Source organism: Mobula birostris, chromosome 5 (assembly GCF_030028105.1).
Source record: "Mobula birostris isolate sMobBir1 chromosome 5, sMobBir1.hap1, whole genome shotgun sequence".
NCBI classification, from domain to species: Eukaryota; Metazoa; Chordata; class Chondrichthyes; order Myliobatiformes; family Myliobatidae; genus Mobula; species Mobula birostris.
The window spans coordinates 202,396,960-202,423,294 of NC_092374.1; the positions used below are offsets into that span (position 1 = coordinate 202,396,960).

General features: G+C 45.0%; 1 protein-coding gene across 1 annotated transcript in view; it reads right to left on the reverse strand.

Moving 5' to 3' along the window:
- Nucleotides 1-263: 263 nt before the first annotated feature.
- The window catches only part of LOC140197447 (proline-rich transmembrane protein 1-like), an 87,405-nt gene continuing 61,333 nt past the window's right edge, over nt 264-26,335 (reverse strand). The window contains exons 2-4 of the mRNA XM_072257408.1: nt 9,188-9,486; nt 5,926-6,108; nt 264-770 (exon numbers count right to left, since the gene is read on the reverse strand). Coding sequence (XP_072113509.1) covers nt 594-770; nt 5,926-6,108; nt 9,188-9,486 — 659 coding nt within the window. The 3' untranslated portion in view covers nt 264-593. The remainder of the gene's footprint in view (nt 771-5,925; nt 6,109-9,187; nt 9,487-26,335) is intronic.

Genomic DNA, 26,335 nt, shown 5'->3' on the forward strand with positions numbered 1-26,335 from the left:
AGTCATGTTTTGCGTATCCACAGCCGCTCGCTGAGTTCCTTCAGCGGGAGGTTTCCCTCCTGAAGGCTTCCAAATTATCCTGTCGTACGGATAGGTCCCATCACCAATGAACAGGCTTCTGAGTTTGCCAAAAAGCAACTATCCCCCCACCCCGAACCACCAATCCCCGACCCACCCAAAGGCCAAAGGCCGTCTCTCTCCGTAGCCACATCGCCACCCCTCCACCCACGTTCGCTCCCCCCACCCTCCCGCCCTTGAGCCAGTAGTTTTGGGGTTTATAGTATCTGTCTGCATTTAAACTAAACACGTGAGGACAGAGGGGAAACAAGTTTTCCATCCTGTCTCTGTAGCCAGCCGAGTTAAATAGATGGCTGATATTTTTTTGGCAAGACCGATGAGCTGTTTGTCGCGCGGATGGTTGGTTACATACAGACCAGGAGTGAGATGGGCTCTGGAACCGGTGGGAGGGAGTGAGGGGGAGAGAGGGAGGGTGGGGAGGGAGAGTGGTGCGGTGAAGTTTTGTCAAGGAATTCCTGCGCAGCGGCGCCCGGGTGCGGGGGCGCGGAGAAGTCGGAGGGCGGCGGGAAGCCGCGCTAAGGGTCCCACTCCTCGTCGTGGTGCTGAGCTGCGATGACCACCACCACGGTCAGGATGGCGCACAGAACCATGGAGGCGATGCCCACCGCCAGGCTGATGAAGGAGAAGTTCCGGGCTTCGCGGGAAGCGATCTCCGCCGACACCATGTCCCCCCGCGCGATGGCGGTCCGCACCTGTTCTCCGGAGAAACAGAGGGCGTTAGTTACCTTCCACATTTTATAGAACAGACAGCAGCACAGCACAGTGGCTATTCCACCCAGGATGTTGAGCCGACCTTATAACCACCTTACAACTCACTGTTTAGCCGTGCCGCGCACCGCATGCATTTCGAATTCTATTTCATTAACGTATTCATGGTGGTATTTTGGTTTATATGCTGTGTGTGATTTTTTTTTGTGTGTGGGTGCACCGTGGTCCGGAGGAGCATTGTTTCGTTCGGCTGTACATATTTACAGACAATCAACTTGAACTTGTTCTCCAAAACAACCCAACCTTTCCCTCCCGCATCTTTGTCCATTTTTCCTTCGTCCATTTGCCTAATAAATGTAGTGTATCATTGACATCGAATCATGCAGCTCTCGGCCCAACTGGACCATGCCGATCAAGATGTCCATCTGAGCTAGTTCCACCCCCCTCCCCCACACCCCCCCGCCCCCGCCCCCGCCCCCACTTCCCTCTAAACCTTTCCTATCCATGAGCATGACTAACAGTCGTTTCTACCTGCCTCAGCTTCCCCTGGCAGCTCACTCCATATACGGACCACCTTCTGTGTGAAGAGATTACCACCTCGAGTCCCTCCCCCTCTTATTTTAATCTAATGCCCTTTAGTTCTTTGTTCTCCTTCATTGTAATAAAGACCTTATCTGTGCACCGTTGTAAGGTCACCCCTCAGTCCCCTAGGCACCAAGAAATAAATTCTCAGCCTCCCTAACTTCTCTCTATAACTCTGGGCCTCGAGTCCCGAGAATATTCTTGTAAGCCTTCTTTGCATTACTTCCAGCATATTGACATCTTTCTTTCTGATAACAGGGGTGTGGGGGGCACCCCTTGCACAACAATCAAAGTGCGGCCTCGACAATGTCTTGTCCAAATGACACACAATGCCCCAACTGCTAATGCTCAACGCCCTGACTGACGAAGGCCAGCATGCCAAATGTCTTCTTCAACACCCTGTCTACCCGTGACGGGATTTTCACTATAAATTCCTTTATGAAATAGGAAAAGGCTGTCCAGCCCAGCGAGTCAATGCCGACCCTTAGATCAATTCCATTCACGCTCGAATCTCCCCTATAGCCCATTCTCTTCACATTCCACCAATTCCATCAGCCACCTGCATTGAATGTATAGTGGATGGGTGTTCGGAGGAAACAAGCTTCCTGAAGAACCCCAGCCCACCCTATGGTCACGAAGAGAGCACGCAAACTCCACATAGACAGTACTGAAGATCAGAACATAAAACATATTACAATAGAGCACAGTACAGGTCCTTCAGCCCGTGGTGTTGTGCCAACTCTTCTATCTTATTCCAAGATCACTCTAACCTTCCCACTCACATACTCCTCCATTTCTCTTTCACCCATGTGCCTATCTCTTAAAGACCCCTGATGTATCTACCTCTACCACCATACCTGGCAGTATACACCTACCACTCTGCTAAAAAAAAACTACCCCTGGCATTGTATCTATACATTCCTCCAATCACCTTGAAATTATGTTACCTCATATTAGCTATTGTCACTCATTTTTATAATCTCTGCTGTCCACTCCATCTATCATCGTGTACACCTCAACCAAATCACCTCTCATCCTCCTTCTCTCCAAAGAGAAACGCCCTAGATAGATCAACCTATCCTCATGGGACATGCTCTCAAATCCTAGTAAATCTCCTCTGTGGCCTCTCTAAAGCTCTCATGATCTTCCCACAATGAGGTGACCACAATGCGCCCACTGTGGTCTGACCAGGACTGAACCAGGTTCAGTGGAGTTGTGAGGGATCAGCTTTATTCATTTTATTGGGAGAGGGTGGGCACCATAGTAAGGTAGTGGTTAGCGCGGTGCTAGTACAACTTGGGCTGTCTCAGTTTGAAGGTCAGTTTGAACGTCACTTGGAAGGAGGTTGTGAAATTCACTGTGAAACTGGTTGGTTTCATCTGGGTGCTCTGGCTTCCTCCCACATTACAAAGATGTGCCAGTTAGTTGGTAAATTGGTCACGTGGGAACCGTCCATAAGGCCATGAGACATAGGAGCAGAATTAGGCCATTCAGCCGATCAAGTCTGCACTGCCATTCCACTATGGCTGATCCTGGATCCAACTCAACCCCGTACACCTGTCTTCCTGCCATATCCATTGATGCCCTGACCGATCAGGAAACAATCAACTTTCACCTTAAATTTATGCATGCACTTTGCCTCCACCACAGACTGTGGCAGAGCATTTTCTCCCGCTAAAAAAAAAATCCTCCTTACCTCTGTTTTAAACAATCGCCCCTCAATTTTCAGGCTGTGCCCTTTAGTTCTAGGCACCCCTACCATAGGAAACATCCTTTCCATATCCACCTGATCTAGTCCTTTCAACACTTGGTAGGTTTCAATGAGATCCCCAAGCATTCCTCTAATTTCCAGTGAGTACAGGCTCAAAGCTGCCAAACTCTCCTCATATATTAACCCCTTCATTCCCAGAATAATCCTCGTGAACCTCCTCTGGACCCTCTCCAATGACAACAAATCCTTTCTGAGATATAAGACCCAAAACAGTTGACAATACTCCAAGTGAAGCCTGACCAGTGTCTTATAAAGGCTTAGCATTATCTCCTTGTTTTTATGTTCAATTCCCCTTGAAATAAATGCCAACATTGCATTTACCTTCTTTACCGCAGATTCATCCTGTAAACTAACCTTCTGGGAGTCTTGCACAAGAACTCCTAAGTCCTTCTGTACCTTTGATGTTTGAACCTCCTCCCCATTTAGATAATAGTCCCCACTATTTTTCCTTTCACCAAAATGCATTAGCATACATTTCCCATCTGATACTTTTTTGCCCATTCTTCCAATTTGTCTACGTCCTGCTGCAATCGCATTGCTTCCTCAACACTACCTTCCACCGATCTTCATATCATCTACAAACTTTGCCACAGAGCCATTAATTCATTTATCTAAATCAGTGACAAACAATGTGAAAAGTAGTGGTCCTAATACTGACCCCTGAGGAACAGCACTAGTCGCTGGCAGCCAACCTGAAAAGGCCCCTTTTATTCCCACTCTCTGCCTCCTGCCTGCCAGCCATTGTGCTATCCATGCCCATATCTTTCCTGTAATGCCATGAGATTTTATCGTGTTAAATAACCTCATGTGTGGCACTTTATCAAACGTCTTCTGAAAATCCAAGTAAGTGACATTCACTGCCTCTCTTTTGTCCACCTTGCTTGTTACTTGCACAAAAAACTCAAAATAGATTTGTCAGGCAAGATTTTCCTATGCAGAAACCATGCTGACTTCGACTTATTTTATCATTAGTCTCCAAGTACCCTGAAACCTTATCCTTAATAATGACTCCAACACTTTCCCAACTACCGAGTTTAGGCTAACTAGCCTATGATTTCCTTTCTTTTGCCATCCTCCCTTCCTAAAGAGTGGAGTGACATTTATGTTCCAGTACTCTGGGACCATGCCAGAATCAGGAGATTCTTGAAAGATCATGACCAATGCACCCGTTATCTCTTCAACAACCTCTCTCGGGACTCTGGGATGTAAACCATCTGGTCCAGATAACTTATCCACATTAAGTCCTTTGCGTTTGCCCGGCACTTTTACCTTTGTAATAGCAATGGCACTCACTCCCACTCCCTGACCCTCACAGACCTCTGGCACACTGCTTGTGTCTTCCACAGTGAAGACAGGTACAAAGTATCTGTTAAATTCATCTGCCATTTCTTTGTCCCCCATTACTACCTCACCAGCATCATTATCCAGTGGTCCAATATCAAGTCTTATCTCCCTTTTACTCTTTATATAATTGAAAAAGCTTTTTGTATCCAACTTTATTTTACTGGCTAGTCTTCCCTCATATTTCATCTTTTCCCTTATAGCTTTTTTAGTTGCCTTTTGTTGGATTTTAAAAGCTTCCCAATCATCCAACATTCCAATTACTTTTGCTACCTTATATGCCCTTTCCCTGGCTATTATACAGTCCTTAACTTACTTTGTTAGCCCTTGTTCTCTTCCCCTGCCATTTGAGAGCTTCTTCCTCTGTGGGACATATCAATTCTGTGCCTTGTGAACTATACCAAGTAACTTCAGCCATCTCTGCTCTGCTGTCATCCCCGCCCGTATCCTCCTCCAATCCACCTGGGCAAGTTCCTCTCTCATGTCTCTGTATTTTCCTTTATTACATTACAATACCGAAACATGTGAGCTATGCTTCTCCCTCTCAAATTGCAGTATGAATTCAATCATATTATGATCACTGTCTCCTAAGAGTTCCTTTACATTAAGCTCCATAATAAGATCTGGATTATTACACAACACCCAATCTAAGAAAGCCTTTCCCCAAGTAGGCTGAAGCACAAGCTGCTCTAAAAAGGACCCCGTAGGCATTCAACAGACTTCCTCTCTTGTGATCCATAACCAACCTGATTTTCCCAATCCCCTTGCATATTGAAGTCCTCCATTACAATTGTGTCATTACCTTTATCACATGACTTTTCCATCTCCTTTTGCAATCTCAACCCCATATCTTGGCTACTAGTTGGAGGCCTATATATGATTCCCATAATGGTTTTCTAACCTTTGCAATTTCTTAACTCCACCCACAAAGATTCAGCATTTCCTGACCCTATATCACCTCTTTCTAAAGACATAATTCCATCTCTTACCAACAGAGCCGCACAACCGCCTATGTCTTCTTGCCTGTCCTTTCGACACAAAGTATATTATTTGATGTTCAGCTCCTAACTATGGCGTTCCTTCAGCCACAACACAGTGACACCCACAATGTCATACCAGCCAATCTCTAATTGTGCCACAAGTTTGTCCACTTTATACCGAATGCTACGCACATTTAAATACAGAGCTTCAGCCCTGCATTCTTTGCCACTTGAATTTTGCCTCTGTGGTACAATTTATCTCTTTGCTCTGTCTGCATTTGTACCCAGTTATTGTCCTGTGATTGGCTAGGGTTGCTGGGTGGTGCAGCTCGTTGGGCCGAAGGGCCTGTTCCACGCGCTATCTCTAAATTTGTCAATAAATACATACATACTGAAGGAATATTTGTGGGCAGGTTGTGAGGAGCTCCACGCCAGAGTAGTCTGCAAGCCCGGGCGGACACTCACCTGTACAGCCTTGAATATGGCAAATATCCCGGTTGGCCAGAAACAGCAGACCGTGGTCAACACTGCGATGGGAAGGTAGTCATGAGGAGGCCGTGGTGGGTTGCTCATCATCCCGACCGAAGGAGGCACCTGCTGCGCGCCCGATGTCAGCCCGTTGTTTCCGGGGAGATACGGCCCCACGTTCTGAGGGACAGACAACAGGTTCAGATTGTTAATGAAGTGCGTCAGCCTCGGATGTAGCAAGCAGCAAAGTTCCTGGCCCCACTCTTCCTGGTGTCTGAAAAGAGGATGCTGTCCAAGTTGCATGCCATCTTGGTCAATGTCTCCCATCCACTACATAATGTACTGGTTGGGCACAGGAGTACATTCAGCCAGAGACTCATTCCACCGAGATGCAGCACAGAGCGTCATAGGAAGTCATTCCTGCCTGTGGCCATCAAACTTTACAACTCCTGTCTTGGAGGGTCAGACACCCTGAGCCAATAGGCTGGTCCTGGACTTATTTCATAATTTACTGGCATAATTTACATATTACTATTTATTATTTATGGTGCAACAGTAATGAAAACCAATTTCCCCCGGGATCAATAAAGTCTGACTCTGACTATGTCTTACAGAGTAAATGAGATTCGGGATCATCAACAGGTACAGATTTCCTTTAACTACTCTATGGACGTAAATCCCAAGTTTCCTGCTTCTCTCCCCCAATGAGGATGTAGATCAGATTGTTCTCTCAATAGGAGGTCCAAAATGCATACACTCTCTCCCACTAATTGTGTATTTATCTGTGCATAGAATCATTGAGTCACAGAGAGCTACAGCAGAGAAACAGGCCATTCAGCCCATCTGCTCCATGCTGAACTGTTATTCTGCCTAGTCCCATTGACCAACACCTGGATCATAACCCTCCATACCCTTCCCATCTATATCCATATCCTCTTAATCAAATCCGCATCCACCACTTCCACGGGCAGGTCATTCCACACTCATGCCATCCTCTGAGTGAAGAAGTTTCCACCCAGTTCCCTCTTAAACATTTCACCTTTCATCCTTATCCTTTGACCTCTAATTCTGGTCCCCAACCTCATCTTGCATTTATCTTATCTATACCCTTTATAAATCTCTCCTGAACTCCAGGGGATAAGTTCTAACTTATTCAACCTTTCCCTATAACTTAGGTCCTCATGTCTTGGCAACATCCTTGTAAATTTCCTTTGTCTTCCTTCAATCTTGTTGACATCTTTTCTGTAGGTAGGTGACTGACAGATTAATGTTATGCTACTGCTAACTATCACCCTCTTTTCTACTCACAACACCTCAATTCGCTTTATGGTCAACCGTGGCCCGTGAGACCATTGGTCAACCTACCATTCCTTCCTCCCACTTGGTATTCCCACAAGAAGTTGTGAAGACTTCGATGGCACAACAGAAACCAATAGCGAAAATGCAGCACACACAGAATGCTGGAGGAGAGACCAGGTGAAGAGGGTGGGGAGGTGAATGAGTGGGGAAGGGAGGAGAGGCAGTACAAAGCTGGGCGATGATAGTTGGAAGAAGTAAAGGGGTGAAGAAGAAGTAATATTGAGGACACTGGACCACAGAGGAAATGGGAAATGAGTATAGTGTATCTAAGTTACTATCTGGAAGACGTGAATGAGTGTGATGTATCTAAAGTTTGCAGATGACGCTAAATTGAGAGGAAAAGCAAATTGTGTGGAGGATATGGAGAGTCTACAGAGAGATATAGATAAGAACATAAGAAATAAGAGCAGGAGCTAAGTTAAGATAGGTTAAGTGAGTGAGCAAGGGTCTGGAAGATGGAGTATAATGTTGGTAAATGCAAGGTCATCCACTTTGGAAGGAAAAATGGAAGATTAGATTATTATTTAAATAGTAAAAGATTGCAGCGTGCTGCTGTGCAGAAGAATTTGGGAATGCTAGTGCATGAATCACAAAAGGTTGGTTTGCAGGTGTGCAACAGGCTATCAAGAAGGCAAATGGAATGTTGGCCATTGCTAGAGGGATTAAAGAGCATTCGAGGATTGAAGAATTTAAGAACAGGGAGGTTATGCTACAACTGTACAGGGTACTGGTGAGGCCACACCTGAAGTACCACATGCAGTTCTGGTGTCCTTACTTGAGGACAGAGATACTGGCTTTGGAGGCAGTGAAGAGAAGTTTCACCAGGTTGATTCCAGAGATGAGGGGGTTAGACTTTGAGGAAAGATTGAGTCGCCTGGGTCTGTACTCACTGGAATTCAGAAGAATGAGAAGAGATCTTACAGAAACATTTAAAATTATGAAAGGGATAGGTAAGACAGAGGCAGGAAAGTTGTTTCCACTGGTAGGTGAGACTAGAACTAGGGGACATAGCCTCAAGATTCGGGGGAGTAAATTTATGATGAAGGTGAGGAGGAACTGCTTTTCCCAAAGAGTGGTGAATCTGTGGAATTCTCTGCCCAATGAAGCAGTGGAGGCTACTTCAGTAAATATATTTAAGACAAGGTTGGATAGGGGAATTAAGGGTTATGGGGAAAAGGCAGGTAGGTGGAGATGAGCCCATGGTCAGATCAGCCATGATCTTATTGAAAGGTGGAGCAGGCTCAGTGGGTCTGCTGGTCTACTCCTGCTCCTAGTTGTTGTGTTCTCGAGGGAAACCAGAGAGATGTTACCATGGAAGGCGAATCCCCATTCTGGTCCCCCCTTCTCTCTTTTTACATTTCCTATTCTGGTGATTTCTCGAACTTCAAGTAATTTCTTCCCCTCCCCCTTCTCTCTATTTCCATTTCCCACTCTGCTTCCCCTCTCACTTTTTTCTTTCTCCTCACTTGCCTATCACCTCTCTCTGGTTCTCCTCCTCTTCCTCCTTCCCTTTCTCCCATGGTCCACTCCTATCGACTCCTTCTTATTCAGCCCTTCTCCTCTTCCAATGATCTTCTCCAAGTTTCTTACTTTATGCCTCCCCTTTCCCCCCACAAAACATCCCCCTCACCAAGTGCCTCCTATCACCTTCCAGCTTGTACCGCTTCCCCTTCCACCAATCTGGCTTCGTTCCCCCTCCTTTCCAGTGCCCGATGAAGGTTCCCAGCTCAAAGCATTGACTGTTTATTCCTCTTGACAGATGCTGCCTGATCTGCTGCGGTCTGGAAAACTCTGTGTGACGTTCATGGTTTCCAGCATTTGAAGGATGCCTTGTGAGAGATAATGCCATACACTTCCCTTACCCCAGCACGTTACCCTTTTATGCAAGAGCCTTACTCACATTTGCCATAGGGTAGACTGGCACATAGGCCCCCGCGCAGGGCTGGTACTGCACAGCGTAACCTTGGGGCCCGTAGCCCGCCAAGCCCATGGGCCCAGCGGGATGGTTTACAGGCACGGCGTATCCCTGGGGCACACTGCTGCTGAACTGAGTCTCCTGGATGAAGCCCTCAGTGCCGGCTGCCATGGCAGCAGGGTGCATTGGCATCGAGTAGCCTTGTGACGTGCCATTCACCGAAGCCTCTTGCACTGGGTAAGGCGGGGGTGACATGGGTGCTTGGTGCCCTCCGTCCTGTAAGACTGAAGAGGAGATGAGAACACAGTTAAAGCCAGGGTGCGCTATATAGAATATGCAGCAAGAACACGAGAGCACACTACATGCCCTGCAGCCCATGACGTTGCACCAACAATTTAACCTAACCCAAGACAAATCTAACCCTTCCCTCCCACATAGTCCTCCATTTTTCTTTCGTCCACATGCCTATCCAAGAGTCTCTTAAATATCCCTAATGTATCTGCCTCTACCACCTCCCCTGGCAGTGCGTCCCACACACCCACCACAGTCTGTGCAAAAAAACTTACCCCTGACATCCCACCTATCATCCCCCCTATAGATTCCTCCAATCACCTTAAAATTATGCTTTCCTTATTAGCTGTTGCCATCCTGGGTAAAAGACAAAGCACCGACTGTCCATTCTAACTCTGCTTCTCATCACCTTATAGACCCCTATCAAGTTTGGAGAGCATCTTATTAGGATAAGGTGAGCGAGCTGGGGCATATAGAACATGGAACATACAACATAGAGCTGTACAGCTCAGTACAATGAGGTGCCAATCTTTTAACCTCCTCCAAGATCAAATATAACCATCTGTTTAACACCACATATTCTTTCCACCTGCCTAACCCACAGTAGCTCCCACTGAATCAAAACATGTCTTATCTTCAGTTGAACTCCATCCACCTTACAGAATCATGGACATTGGGCCCATTCAGTCTATCCTTGCTTCTAACAGAGCAAACCATCGTCCTCTTACCATACTAGCCTGCTGGGGATGGGGAGCAGAGGGGTGGTGAAAGATGATTCAATCTTTCTGGATAGATACCCGAATACTTTTTAAATAGTTGCAGGCCTATTCAGAAAGAGTTGACACCACTGCTGTTGGTAGAATCTCAGATTTTGACAGAAGTATAGGAGTGAGAGAGATTATCTGGGTAAGTAGGGACATGACAACAGCCTTGCACTCAGTGTCAGTTGGAGGAAGGAATTGTGGATTTCAGGAAGGGGAAGTCTGGAGAGAATACACCACTCCTCATTGATGAATCAGAGGTGGAAAGGAAAATCAGCTTCAAGTTCCTGGGTATCAACTTCTCTGAATATCTGACTTCTCTGGGCCCAACAATAATGAAAAGAGCACGGCAGTGGCTGTACTGCATCCGGAGTTTGAGGGATTTGGAGTGTCATCAAAGATGCTTGCAAATTTCTATAGGTGTCCGGTGGACAGCGTTCTGACTGGTTGCAAACCGTCTGGTATAGAGCTTGCAGTGAACAGGATTACAACAGGGTGCAGAAGATTATGGATACAGCCACCACCTGCCTCACCATTTAGGACACCTTCAAGACATGATGCCTTAAGGAGGTGGCACCCTTCACCAAGAACCATTTGGATCGTGCTCACTTCTCATTACTACCATCAGGTCCGAAGACCCAAACGCAATGATTCCAGAACAGCTCCTTCTCCGCCATCAGCTTTCTGGACAAGTCAGGAACCCGTAACTCTACCTCACTGCTTGTTTTTATTTTGCACTAGTTACTTAATTTTGTAATTTGTGAATTTTTATGTCTTCGCATTGTACCTGTGCCGCAAGACAACACGTGACACGCCGGTTATAATAAATACTGAATCTGATGCTGGAAGGGACCAATGGATTGATCTCACAGCAAGGAATTCTGGACTCAGTGTGCCAAATGGCCTCCTGTGGTATATAATAATTTAATGAACTACAGGGAAGCCACACCAGAAAAGAGTCAAAGGCAGTGATTAGGCTCTTGACATACATACAACAAAAATAAAGCACTGGAGATGCCGAGAAAGGGATGAAATGTTCAGTCTATGTGGCTTTACCTGCCAAATGTACATTGAATGTTTCATTAGCATCAAATCAAATCGATCATGTCTGGTTGATTCCTCTCACAATCCCATTCTCCTGCCTTCCCCCCATAACCTTTGATGCCTTGACTAATCAAAGCCCATTAACATCAGCTTTAAGTGTATGCAATGACCTGGCCTGCACAGCCGCCTGTGGCAATGAATTCCACAGATTCACCACCCTCTGCAAAGAGGCCTGGGAGTCCTCATGCAGGATTCTCTAAAAGCTAATTTGCAGGTGTAGTCTGTGGTGAGGAAGACAAATGTAATGTTTGCATTAATTTCAAGAGGACTGGAATATAAAAGTAAGGATGTAATGTTGAAATTTTATAAAGCGCTGGTGAGGCCTCATTTGGAGTATTGTGAGCAGGTTTGGGCCCCTGATCTAAGAAAGGATCTGCAGTCATTAGAGAGGGTTCAAAGGAGGTTGAGGAACATGATTTCAGGATTGAAAGGCTAATCATATGAGGAGCACATGGTGGCTCTGGGCCTGTACTCACTGGAATTCGAAAGAATGAGCAGGAGATCCCAGGGAAACCTATTAAGTGCTGAAGGACTTCGATGGCATAGGTGTGGAGAGGATGTTTCCTATGGTGGGGGAGTCTAGAACTGGAGGACAGAGTCTCACAATAGAGTGGAAACTCCATTTGGGACGGAGATGAGGAGCAATTTCTTCAGCCAGAAAGTGGTGAAAATGTAAAATTCATTGCCACAGTTGGCTGTGGAGTCCAAGTTATTGGGTATATTTAAGGCAGATGTTGATAGGTTCTTGATTGTCAGGGCATGAAGGGTTCTGGGGTTCAGGCAGAAGATTAGAGCTCAGAGGGAAATGGATCAGCCATGATGAATTGGCAGAGCAGACTCGACTATTATTAATATTAAACATAAATTACAAGCAAAAAAAAGTCAGGCAGTAGTTTAAAGAGAGAAGGAGAAACATTTCAGGTTGATGTCTGTCCTGCTGAAAGAACGTCGAACTGAAGGGTTTTTTTCTATTTCTCTGCGCACGCACACAGACAAATGTAATAGGAAAGAAATGGATATGCTGGCTGAGATACATATTGACAACATACGTAAATAAAGAGACAAATGGAGGTAGAAGGATGGGTGATGTTTATACAAATGTACAACATGGATAAACAGATGCACACCTACACAGGCATTTGAAGACACACAGAGGGATGGGTGAATGTGCCATTAAAACAAAACTTGCTCGCATACAGTGCTTTTCACATCCAAGACTGTTCCAAAGTGCTTCACAGCCAGCAAACTATTTTTGTGAAGTGCCGTCTTTGTTTGCACACAGCAAGGTTCCAGAAGCAATCAGGATTTGAATGCTCAATTCATTGGCTTTTGGCAGAATTCCTTGAGGGTAAATCACGGCCAGGCACCAGTTCTTCTTGTGAAGGGACGGGAGTATATTTACCCTCCAGCCCAATAAATTTTCATACTGGATCTGAAAGACTCCCTGCACTGACATGCCAGTTTGTATCAGATGTATCACTTCAAGTCTTGAGCCCAGAACGCTTCGGTGCGACGCAAAAAAAACATGACCAACTGAGCGAATTGACCTCTACCCAGACTCCCTAAAATTCCTTTGTAACCAACTCACTTTCCCACGCTTCCTAATATTCTAGCTCCATAGTTTCAAATGATCTTATCCAGAATAAACTTCTTAACAGTGAGCTTTAGTCTCCTTTATCTTCCCTCTGTCCCGGCGGCACATTAACATAGCGGTTAGTGCAACGTTTTACAGAATCAGCGATCTGCGTTCAATTCCCAACGCTGTCTGTAAGGGGCTTATTTGTTCTCCCTGTGGCCGAGGTTTATTCCAGGTGGTCCCAGATTCCAAAGATATACAGGATAGTAAACTGTGGACGTGCTATGTTGGCGGCGGAAGCCTGGTGACACCTGTGGTCTGCCCCCAGCAAAACCCTTGACTGTATTGGTCATTAACACAAACAATACTTTCCACTAACAAGAGAAAATCTGTAGATGCTGGAAATCTGAGCAACACACACACACAAAATGCCGGAGGAACTCAGCAGGCCAGGCAGCATCTATGGGAAAATGTACAGTTGACATTTCGGGCAGAGACCATTCGACAGGGTTGGAGAAAAAAAGCTGAGGAGTAGATTTTTAAAGTGGAGGAGAGGAGAGAGATTCACACGATGATAGGTGAAACCTGAAGGGGGAGGGATGAAGTAAAGAGCTGGGAAGTTGATTGGTGAAAGAAATACAGGGCTGGAGAAGGGGGAGTCTGATAGGAGAGGACAGAGGCCATGGAAGAAAGGGGGGAGGAGCACCAGAGGGAGGCGATGGGTGGTGTGGTAAACCATGTATATATGTTGTAACTCGGTTACCTGTCTGGACACACACTTCTGCTGACTGCCCCTGTGGCTCCTCTGACTGCCCCTGTGGCTCCTCCCACAGAGTCCTGTATAAAGGTGTTCGCCTTGCCCCTCCTCCTCAGTCCGGGGGCAGACACTCACTGTGGAGGTCGTATTGTACAGCGAATAAAAGCCTTTCAGTATTTTACCAAACCTCAGTCTTTTGGAGTAATTGAAGGTGCTTCAGGCGGGCAAGAAGACAAGGTGAGAGAGGGAAAAGGGGGATGGGGAATGGTGAAGGAGCCGGCGGGAGGGCCATTTCCAGAAGTTCGAGAAATCGATGCTCACGCCATCAGGCTGGAGACTTCAGATGGAATATAAGGTTTTGTTCCTTCAACCTGAGTGTGGCCTCATCACAACAGTATAGGGGGCCATGGATTAACATACTGGAATTGGAATGGGAAGTGGAATTAGAATGGGTGGCCACTGGGACGTCCCACATTTTCTGACGGATGGAGTGTAGGTGCTTGGCAAAACGGTCGTTGTGTTTCTCTCTCCCCTCTCCCACCTTTTAAATCTACTCCTCATCTTTTTTTCTCCAGTCTTGCAGAAGGGTCTTGGCCCGCAACGTTGACTGTACTTTTCTCCATAGATGCTGCCTGGCCTGCTGAGTTCCTCCAGCATTCTATGTGTGTGTTGCAATGCTTTACACTGCAAGTTCTGATGTACGTATGACAAGGTTAATCAACTTTTTAAACAATCTCTTTATCTCTACTTGCCCTCTTCCCACACTTACTAAACACAAGGAGTTTGTACGCTCTCGCCGTAACTATATGCGTTTCCTCCAGGTGCTCTAGTTTCCTCCCACATTCCAAAGATGTACAGTCGGCCCTCCTTATCCGCGAGGGATTGGTTCCGGGACCCCTCGCGGACACCCAAAAACGGGGATGCTCAAGTCCCTGATTCAACCTGGTTCAATCTGGTGGACTTTAGGACCCAGCGGAACCCCGGACCTTATTTAACCTGTCTCAGTGAGGTGGGCATTAGGACCCGGCGGCGGAGCTCTGAATCCGCAGTGTTTCTGTTCACGAAAATAATCACGATCACGATTGAAAATAAAGTGTACAGGTTAGGATGAGTGAGTTGTAGGCGTGCTATGTTGGCACCATAAGTGGGGCTTCACTTATGGTCTGCTGCCAGTACATAGACAGATGGAAGCAACACATTTCACTGTACGTTACAGTGTTTCTTTGTACTATGGGACAAGTAAAAATAATCTTTCAACCTGAACTTGACAGCATTGAAGATTCTTCTGTTGGTGTCCTTGGTCAAACCTGTCATCACGTGGTCACTAACACGCAACAGATCCCAGAGAAACAAAGACTCAGCCTTCAGGTTCTTATTAACCATGCCCACCTCCTTTCCTTTCCTGATCTCTTAAGATATCTGTTCTTCCCCTATCTTAAGTTTCCTTAATATTGTTGTAGCCAGGAGGCGAGAGTGGGGACAAGCTCCCACTGCCTATTAAATGCTCCTAATGGCATGCACCTCAAATAGCCTCTGACAATCAAGTCCAGCTCCTGGCCTTCACATGTGGCTTAGCTACTGGGCCCAGCGGAACCATTTCTACTGACAGGGAAAGGGGCAAAGGAGGGTTACTGATAGCTTAAAGCCAGTTGCTTGGGCAGATGGAGCATGTTACCCATGGTTGGCAGCTCATGTAGGAGAAGGAAAACTCTGATACCAAACCTCCGCTGCTTTGCTGACATACCCTCTTACAGAAAAGGCTGGGAGTAAACCCTGAGGAAAAATTCAGTGCTCGAGTGCCTAACGCAGTCTTACGCTGAGTTCAGTGCTGACTGGCAACTCCTGTGAGGCCACTGATGGCAAACTGTATCAATCTCTGCCATTCCTTTCAATTCACCAGCTGCATATAGAGGGTGAGCTTGCTGCATGGGCATCAGCTTGCTCTTCATGCCTTACGCCATGGCATGCATAGACAGCTAGGATGCAATATTTATGGTAGACCTCAATCAACAGAGGATCTAGCTTCTTGAGTACACTCCAATTTAATAACACTACTACAGCAGATTATCGGCACCCAATTGCCCACCATTGAGAACATCTACCATAAACGCTGCCTGGACAGGGTGAAAAGAATTATCAAGGATGCATCTCACCCTAACCATGGACTTTTTACTCTCCTCCCATCCGATAGGCGCTACAGGAGCCTCCGCTCCCGCACCAGCAGGCACAGGAAGAGCTTCTTCCCTGAGGCTGTGACACTGCTGAACCTCACATCACAGCGCTAAGCAGTATTACACCCATATTGTACACTCAATACTTTTATATTTGTGTGCTGAAGCCCTTACTTTTTATTCACAGTTATTTTGTAAATAACACTATTCTTTGCATTTCTGGTCAGATACTAAATGTATTTCATTGGCTTTGTATCTGTACTCAGCACAATGACAATAAAGTTGAATCTAATATAATCTAATAGCACCAAATCATGCAGTGTAAAGTCATAAATTCCAACATTCCCTCCCTAAATTTCCCTTATATTGATATATGTATATTAACATATTGATGCAATTGAGAAGAGGGCACACAGAGAGCTATATTTCATTGGGAGTAAGAGAAGGCTTGGTATGACCCAAAGACTCTAGCAAATTCCTAGGGTTGAACCATGAAGTACACTCTAACTGGTTGTATCACTGTCTGGTCTGGAGGGGACGCTGCACAGGACTGGTAAAAGTTGTAGTGGTCACGGACTCAGCCAGCTCCATCATGGGCACTAGCCTCCTCACCATCGAGGACATCTTCAAAAGGCGATGCCTGAGAAATGCAGCATCCAATATTAAGGACCTCTACCAGCCATGGTGTGCTCTCATCTCAGTACTGCCGTCAGGGAGGAGGTATAGTATGTCAGTGATGATAAACCTGATTCTGATTCTAATTCGCCGTTTCTCCAAACTTATTGGTCTGTTTGGTGCAACCTACTTCTTAGTCATAAAGTCATAAAGAAGTACAGCACAGGAACTGGCCCTTCAGCCCATCTAGTCCATGCTGAAACCATTTAAACTGCCTGCTACCATCAACTTGCACCAGGACCATAGCCCTCCATACTGCTACCATCCATGTACCTGTCCAAACTTCTCCTAAATGTCGAAATCGAGCTCCCGTGGAACGTGCTGGCAGCTCGTTCAACGCTCTCATGGAATACAATGTTGGGAAATGTACGATGTGGAAAATAGTGTTGGGAAATGTATGAAATGTATTTTGGTAAAAGGAACAATAGTGCAGACTATTATCTAAAAGGGGAGAAGGTTCAAACATCAGAGGTGCAGAGGGACTTAGGAGTCCTCATGCAAGACTCCCAGAAGGTTTATTTACAGGTTGAGTCTGTGGTAAAGAAGGCAAATGCAATCTCAGTATTTCTTTCAAGGGGAGTAGAACATAAAACCAAGGAGATCATGCTGAGGCTTTGTAAGACACTAGTCAGGCCGCACTAGGAATATTATCAACAGTTTTAGGCCCCCTATCTCAGAAAGAAATGGTTAACATATGAGGAGCATTTGGCAGCTTTGGGCCTGGAATTTAGAAGAATGTTGGGGGTATCTCATTGAAACTTACTGAATGTTGAAAGGACTAGATAAAGTGGATGTAGAGAGGATGTTTCCTGTGATGGGGCTATCCAGAATTAAAGGGCACAGCCTCAAAAATTGAGGGGCAACCTTTTCGAACAGAGATAAGGAGGATTTTTTTTTTAACCAGAGACTAGTGAATCTGTGGAATGCTCTACCACAGACTGCGGTGGAGGCCAAGTCTGTGGGTATATTTAGGCAGAAGTTGATCGTTTCCTAATCAGTCAGGGCACCAAAGGATATGGTGAGAAGGAAGGTGTATGGGGTTGAGTGGGATCCAGGATCAGCCATGATAGAGTGGCGGAGGAGACTCGATGAGCTCAATGGTCTAATTCTGCTCCTATATCTTATGGTCTTATGGAAGAAGTTTCAAATCATGTTCCCCTTAAACTTCTCACCTTGCTCCCTTAACCCATGAACTCTGGTTGTTGTCCCACCCAACCTCAGTGGAAAAAGCCTGCTTGCATTTACGCTATCTATACCCCCTCATAATTTTGTATACCTCTATCAAATCTCCCTTACTTCTTCTACATTCCAAGGAATAAAGTCTTAACGTATTCAATCTTTCCTTACAACTTATGTCCTTCAGACCCAGCAACATCCATGTAAATGTTCTCTGCACTCTTTCATCCGTTTACATCTTTCCTGTGGGTGGCTGACCAAAATGACACACAATAATCCAAATTAGGCCTCACCAACATCTTGTGCAACTTCACCATAACTTCCCAGGTCTTGTACTCAATACTTTGATTTATAAAGACCAATGTAACAAAATCTTTCTTTATGACTCCGTCTGCCTGTGAAGCCAGTTGCAATAAATTAAGGACCTGTATTCCCATATCCCTTTGTTTTGCCACACTCCTTGGTGCCTTACCATTCTCTGTTTAAGACCTACCCTGGTTGGTCCTACCAAAGTGCAAAATCTTTCACCTGTCTGCATTAAATTCCATCTGCTATCTTCCGCCCATTTTTTCCCGCTAATGCAGATCCCCACCAAGCCATGACACCCATCCTCACCGTCCACTGCATGCCCAATCTTGGTTTTATCCACAAATTTGTTGATCCAATTAACTCATTATCATCTAGATCACTGATACAGATGACAAACAACAAAGGATCCCGCATGGATCCCTGCAACACACCACTAGTCACAGGCCCCCAGTGACAGAGGCAACCCTTTACTACCACTCTCTGGCTTCTCCCACAAAGCTAACGTCTAATCCAATTTACTACCTCATCCTGAATCCCGAGCAACTGAACCTTCTTGCCCAACTGCCCATGCGGGATCTTGTCAAAAGCCTTATTAAAATCCATGTAGACAACATCCACTGCCTTGCCTTCACCACTTTCCTGGTAACTTCCTCACAAAACTCGATAAGATTAGTACATGGCCTACCACCACACAAAGCAATACTGGCTATCCTTAGTCAGAATATGTCTATTCAAATAACTTATATATCCAGTCCCTTAGAATACCTTCCAATAACTTTCCTACAGCTGATGTCAAACTCACCAGTTTATAATTTCCTGATTTCTGTTTAGAGCCTCTTTTAAACAGCAGAACAACTTTGGATATTGTCAGGTCCTCCGGCATCTCTTCAGACAAAACTTCCCATCAAAGTCGTCTACTCCTCACAATCTTCCAGATCTAACTTTCTAACAGTTACAATTTTCTTCATATTTTTCCCGAGCACTTCTAAATATTCCAGCTACAACTTCCTGATATATTATTCCACAACCTATAACATTTCAATTTAATATCCTAACATTTCCCATGCTTTATTTTGTTATATTACAACTCAGCATGTTCTCATTTCACACACGTGCAATTCCTAAGGTATCAGGAATATCTTCTAACTAGTTTATTCCATGCAATAATATGTTGACTGCAAATCCCTAAGGATCCTAAAGGGTTCTAAAGTCCAGTAAGTCTAGGGCGGCGTGGTAGCATAGCGGTTAGCACAATCGCTTTAGATTGCCACAGTCACCAATCAGGGTTCAATTCTCACTGTTGTCTGTAAGGAGTTTGTACATTTTCCCCATGACCATGTGGTTTTCATCTGGGTGCTCCTGTTACTCTCCCATATTCCAGAGAGTTACAGTGCAGGTTAGTGGGTTGTGGGATTACCCTCGTACATTTCTCGCTGATTTGATTTCAAGTGCAAAGGGACAGTACACTGTTTGGGGCAAGAACCCCTAATAGTGTTAATTAGTAGGGGGATGTTGGGGTCCAAATTCTTAGCCCCCTGCAGGTGGTTACCCAGGTTGACAGGGTGGTTAAGAAGGTATTTGGCATTCTTGCCCTTATTAGTCGATATCAACAGTCAGGAAGTTATATTGCATCTTCATAAAACCCTCGCGTGGCCAGACCTGGAGTATTGCATACAGTTCTGGTCACCCCCGTTGTCAAGATTTGGAGAGGGAGCAGAAGAGGTTTCCCGGTTTGCTGCCCGGATGAGAGGGCATGTGCTATCACAAGAGGCTGGACAAACTTGGGTTGTTTTCTCTGGAGCGGTGGAAGCTGAGGGGAGATCTGATAGAGGTCTTTAAGATTGAGAGAGGCATATAAAGGCAGACAGTATCTTCTTCCCAGGTTTGAAATGTCTAAAACTGGAGTGCATACATTTAAGGTGAGAGGGGGTAATTTCAAAAGGGATGTGGGGGCAAATTTTGAGAATGGAAGGTGCCTGGGGTGGTGGTGGTGGTAGAGGCAGATACATTAGAGACTTTGAAGAGATGTTTAGATAGGCACAAGAATGTGAGGAGAATGGAAGCATATGGACATTGTGTAGGCAGAAGGGATTCATTTATTTGGCCATTTGATTACTGATTTAATTGGCTTGGCACAACACTGTGTGCTGAAGGGTCTGTCCCTGTACTGTACCGGTCTCTGTTCCATATTCAACACAATGCATTTCACTGTATGTCTCGACGTTTCCCTGTACTTGTGACAAATAAACCTAATCATTATCTTTAGAAAATCCTCACACCGTAGTATATTATCACTGACTTAAATGTTGTGAATTTTTTTTGTGTTTGGGGGCTGTACAATGCAAAGACATAAAAATTACTATAAACGACAAAATAATTAAATAGTGCAAAAAAACTGGAATAATGAAGTTGTGTTCATGAGCGGGAGAGGAGCAATTTTTTGTGTGCAGCTACAAAGGCAATAATCAATTTGATGATTTAATAACTTCAGGAGTGGGTTAAGTTCTTTAAAGTTGTCACAGCCAGGGCAGGTAATGGGGATACGCTCACAGTATCTGCTAAAGGCTCCCAACAGCCTCTGACAACCAAGTCTAGCTCCCGGCCTTCACTTCTGGCTTAGCTACCAAGCCCAGATGGCATGTTTCTACTGACAGGAGAAAGAGTAAATGCGGGTAACCAGTGCCTTAAAACCAGTTGTTTCAGGCAGATGGTGCTCATCAGCCACGGTTGGCAGCTCATCAAGGAGGAGGAAAACTCTGATCTCAAGCCTCTGTTGCCCCACTCATAGGGGAGGTTTTGGAAATCAACTGTGAGGAAAAATTCGGTTCTGGAGCCCCTAAGTCAGTCCTACACTGAATTCAACGATGACTGACAACTCTTGCAACGCCACTGGTGACAAACTGCGTCGGTCTCTACCATGGGAGGGAGGGAAGCTGGGGGTCTTTGGGGTTTTAACATTTAACTGTCATTTATTCTTTGGGGGCACTCCTCTGTTTTTGTGGATGGTTGTGAAGAAAAAGCATTTCAGGATGTATATTGTATACATTTCTCTGACATTAAGTGTACCTCTGAAACTTTTGAAACCAACTGCTGTACTCAATGCTCGGATTTATGAAGACTGACGTCAAAGAGCTCTCGTAATGACCCTATCTACCTGTGATGGCACTTTCAAAGAATTCTTCACAAATCCCTTTCTGGAAGAACTAAGCTAGTCAGGCAGCATCTGTGGAGAGGTAAAGGAATTGTCAATGTTTCACACTGAAACCCTGTGTTAATCCTGATCCTAATTGTGGATATTTCAGGAACGAGAAGCACTAATTTATAATTTTGAGTTGAAGATACATGGGAGAAGACAGGATTTTTTTCTATATGCAGAGCAACACACACAAAATGCTGGAGGAACTCAACAAGTCAGACGGCATCGATGGAAATGAGTAAACATTTGACATTTCAAATAGAGACCCTTCATCAGGAATGGAAAGGAAGGGAGGAGATGCCAGAATAAGAATGTGGAAGGATGAAAAGCTTTTTGTGCAGTCTGGTTTTGGTTTGCAACTCAGAGTCTTTAGGGTAGGTGTGAAAAAGATAATTTTTTACCTTCAAAAAAGAAAGAAGTCACAAAGAATAATTTACAGCGAAGGTGTCTGACAGGAGTTGTCTGAACGCCTAACGTATTTTAAATTACAGCTTCTATAATTTCCAGTCTTCATATTGAAATGTTCACGTTTTACCTTCCTGCTGGGTATGGCAGTGCTTACCCTCATGGAACAAACCACCATGGGGTACCTCGCTGAATATGCCACATACTTCAAAGGTAGCACGGCTGCCAGAGAATTTCATCTCAATGCTCAGTTCTGCCACTTGTCAAGCCACAAGGATTAACATCTTCAAAGAATCAGTCTGCCTTCTCTGCACCACCCATCTGACATTGATTGTGCATTTCCCTGGGTGAGAAGGTGACTGCGCTGTGCACAATGCACGTTAAAAGATGCTGCCTTAACTCAGAGAGAAGCAGTCTCATACCTAAACCACAAGGTTGCAGGCTTGGGGACTTGAGGATGATTGAGCCTGAGGAGATTTGGTTTGTCACATTTCTACTGAGGTACAGTGGAGACCATTCTGACTGTTTGCATCATAGCTTGATGTTTTTTGGAGATACAGCACAGTAACAGGCCCTCCGGACCCAGTGAGACCATGTCACCCGATTACATCCATGTGGCTAACTCGCCTACCAGCTAACATGGAGGACTGCAAGAGGCGTGTAGACTTAGCCAGCTCCATTCGGGCACAACTCTTTCTACCACTGCGGACATCCTGCACAGGCAGCGATTCTAGAAGGGGCATCCATCATTAAGCACCCTCACTAATGGGACGCGTCTGCTTCACAGATACAGGAGCCTGGAAACCCACACACAATGATGCAGGAACAGCTGCTTCAGATTTATGAGCCTATTAATCCCTCTTCGTCGTACCACTTGTTTACTGGGGGAGGCACAGTAACACGGGTTACCGCAATTGCTTTACCTCACCAAGCATCGCCGACCGGGTCCAATTCCCGACACTGTCTGTAAGGAGGTTGGACGTTCTCCCCGTCACTGTGCGGGTTGCCTGTGGGTCCCCCGGTTTCCTCACACGTTTCAAAGTAGGATCAGTAACTGGTGGGCATGCTATGTTGGCACCAGAAGTGACGTACAAATGAAGCATTTCACTGCGTGTTTCACCGTACATGTGACAAACAAAAACTCATCTCTTTTCCAGACATTGTAGTGGGGCTGGTGGAAAGGGAAGGAACTCAGCAGATGAAAACTCATATTGTCAGTGCCAAGTATAAGGAAAGATGCTTCAGTCTAATTGACACCCTAGTAACTGACTGTGGAAGCTTTGTGATTGATTCATACTGGCGTTAACAGTCCACATGCTTACATATACTGATTGCAACGCTTCAGTGGTAATCCCCAGAGTCATCTCCATGCTCCATCTGTAAGAACTCGGATGTGACTGTTAAGGCCAAAGGATATATGGATAGACTTGACCCCCAAGTAGCCTAATTGTTCACGTGTACATATCTTTGGAGAACAGGTTGAAAGATTAACTACCAAAGCCCAGTGATGCTGGGCCTTAGTCATATTGAAGTTATTACCCCTGGCTTGTGTTGGCCATTGACGCAAATGCAAACCACTGCACTTGACCACATGTTTAGCTGTACATCATCATCATCGTCATCAGGTGCCATGACCCATTTAGCTGTACACTACCGTGCAAAAGTCTTTCATATATATATATATAGTTAGATCAACTGATGATCCCACTGGTGATAGCACAGGACAGTTAACATCTTAGTCCACGTGTAACTCTGCAAAAGTCTTTTATATATATATATATAGTTATGGTGCCTAAGAATTTTGCACAGTACTGTATTTGTCAATGGAGAGTGAGTTTGTAAATCTGGCAGGGGCAAAGGATGTCGGGAATGGCGAGGGTGGAGCACAGTGGAAGGGGTGAGTGACAGTGGTAGAGAAATGGTGGGGGGTGGGGTTGGCACTGGTGCAGACACTCCAGCCCTGAGACACCAGGCAAGGTCATTTGATTGCAAGCAATTGGTTTATTGATCATTACAGAATGTCTCTCTGGTGCTTCCTGTTCCCCTCCCCTGTCCTTTCATCTTTTCCCAACCATGACTCCCCCCTCCCTGTACCCTTCCACTCTCAGTCCACAAAAGAGACCCATATCAGAATCAGGTTTATCATCACTTACAGACGTTGTGAAATTTGTTGTTTTTTTTGCAGCAATACAATAGAATTACTTCTATAATAAATAGAATTACTTCAGTACTGTGCAAAGCTCATAGGCACCCTAGCTATGTAGATGTGCCTGAGACTTTTGCACAGTACTGTATATGCAACAAATAAGGCTGATCTTTAAACCTTTAAATTCTATTTTATTGTTGATGGCAATTTTGTGCCTTTGCAATTTTCTGCTGCACAAAACAACAAGTTTCACACCATATATGCCAGTGATAATAAACTAGGCTCTGATATTGATTCCAGACAAATGAGCAAGGCAGTGCTACAGTGTCAGATGTACTGTTAACTGAAGATTCATTCAAAGCAAAACCTCTCTGAAGGAACATACAAGGTCCCATGACTCCAGCTTAAAATGAGCGCAAGATTCGAGACTAACCATTTTTTGTATGCCTCAACCAATATTATAAAGACAAATTGTCTGACCATTGTCAAACTGCACAGGATCAAAATAAGATGCAAAAAGTTGTAAGCTCGGTCAGTTCCATCATGAACATGAGCCTCCCCAGCATCCAGGACATCTTCGAGGAGTGAGGTCTGAAAAAGTCGGCATTCGTCATTCAGGGTCCCCAGCATTCAGGACATGCTACCACCAAGGAGGAGGTACAGAAGCCTGAAGGTTCACACTCAACTATTCAGGAAAAGCTTCTTCCCCTCCGCAAGCCAATTTCTGAATGGACATTGAAACCCTGAACACTACTTTTTTCTCTCTTTTTGTACCACTTATATAATTTCACTTTTTAAATATATACAGTATATAGTTAGTGTAATTTACAGGTTTTATTATGTACTGCACTGAACTGCTGCTGCATTACAATGAATTTCATGATGTAATTTACTGATTCCAGTTCTGGTTGCCTCACTATAGGAAGGATGTGGAAGCATTGGAAAGGGTACAGAGAAGATTTACCAGGATGCTGCCTAGTTTAGAGAGTATGGATTATGATCAGACATTAAGGGAGCTAGGGCTTTACTCTTTGGAGAGAAGGAGGATGAGAAGAGACATGATAGAGGTGTACAAGATAATAAGAGGAATAGATAGAGTGGATAGCCAGCGCCTCTTCCCCAGGGCACCACTGCTCAATACAAGAGGACATGGCTTTAAGGTAAGGGGTGGGAAGTTCAAGGGGGATATTAGAGGAAGGTTTTTAACTCAGAGAGTGGTTGGTGCGTGGAATGCACTGCCTGAGTCAGTGGTGGATGCAGGTACACTATTGAAGTTTAAGAGACTACTAGACAGGTATGTGGAGGAATTTAAGGTGGGGGGTTATATGGGAGGCAGGGTTTGAGGGTTGGCACAACATTGTGGGCCAAAGGGCCTGTACTATTCTATGTTCTGTGTTCTATGCCAATGATATTAAACCTGATTCTGAATTACCACAGGTTCTTGGAGGCCCCTTGATAAGTTGTCAAAGGCTATTGAACATGAGTCCGTAAGACATAGAAGCTGGATTAGGCTATTTGGCCTATCAATTCTGCTCCACCATTGCATCATGGCTCATTTATTAACCTTCTGAACCCCATTCTCCTGTCTTCTCCCTAGAAGTTTTGATTCCTTGATTCATCAAGAACCTATCGATCTCTGCTTTAAATATACCCAATGACTTGGCCTGCACGGCACTCTGTGTCAATGACTTCCACAGATTCACCACCCGCTGGCTAAAGAAATGTTTCCTCATCTCTGTCCGAAATGGACATCTCTGAGGTTGAACCCTGTGGTCCTAGTCTCTCCCAGTTTAGGAAACATGCTCTCCACATCCACTCTATCTAGGCCTTTCATTATACAATAAATTTCAATGAGATCCCTCCTAATTCTTCTAAACTCCAGCAAGGACAAGGCCTAGAGCCATCAAAAGCTCCTCATACATTAACCCTTTCATTCCTGGGATCATTCTTGTGTATCTCCTCTGGACCCTCGCCTATTCCAACATGTTCTACTGGTTGAAAAGTGCCACCATTGTAAATATGTAACCCTGTAAATTTTAAATGTTATTATTTAGAGATACAGCACCAAAAAGCCTGCAACTCTCAATTACACCCATACCAGTTCACCCGCTAACTGGTACATGTTTGGAGCATAGGTGGAAACCAGAGCACGTGGAGCACAAAAATCACAGAGAAAACACTCTTACAGACAGCAATGGGAATCGAACGCAGTCACTGACACTATAATAACATTATACTGACTGCTGCGTTGTCACACCACACATGGCAGCTAGCGATTCTGTTGTTTCTTTTCCTTTTCTACTAACTCAATCTACTGGCTGGTGGTTAATTGGTCAGTGTAAATTGTCCTGTGATTAGGGTGGGGTTAAATCGGGGACATTGTAAATTGTCCTGTGATTAGGGTGGGGTTAAATCGGGGACATTGTAAATTGTCCTGTGATTAGGGTGGGGTGAAATCGGGGCCATTGTAAATTGTCCAGTGATTAAGGTGGGGTTAAATCGGGGACATTGTAAATTGTCCTGTGATTAGGGTGGGGTTAAATCGGGGACATTGTAAATTGTCCTG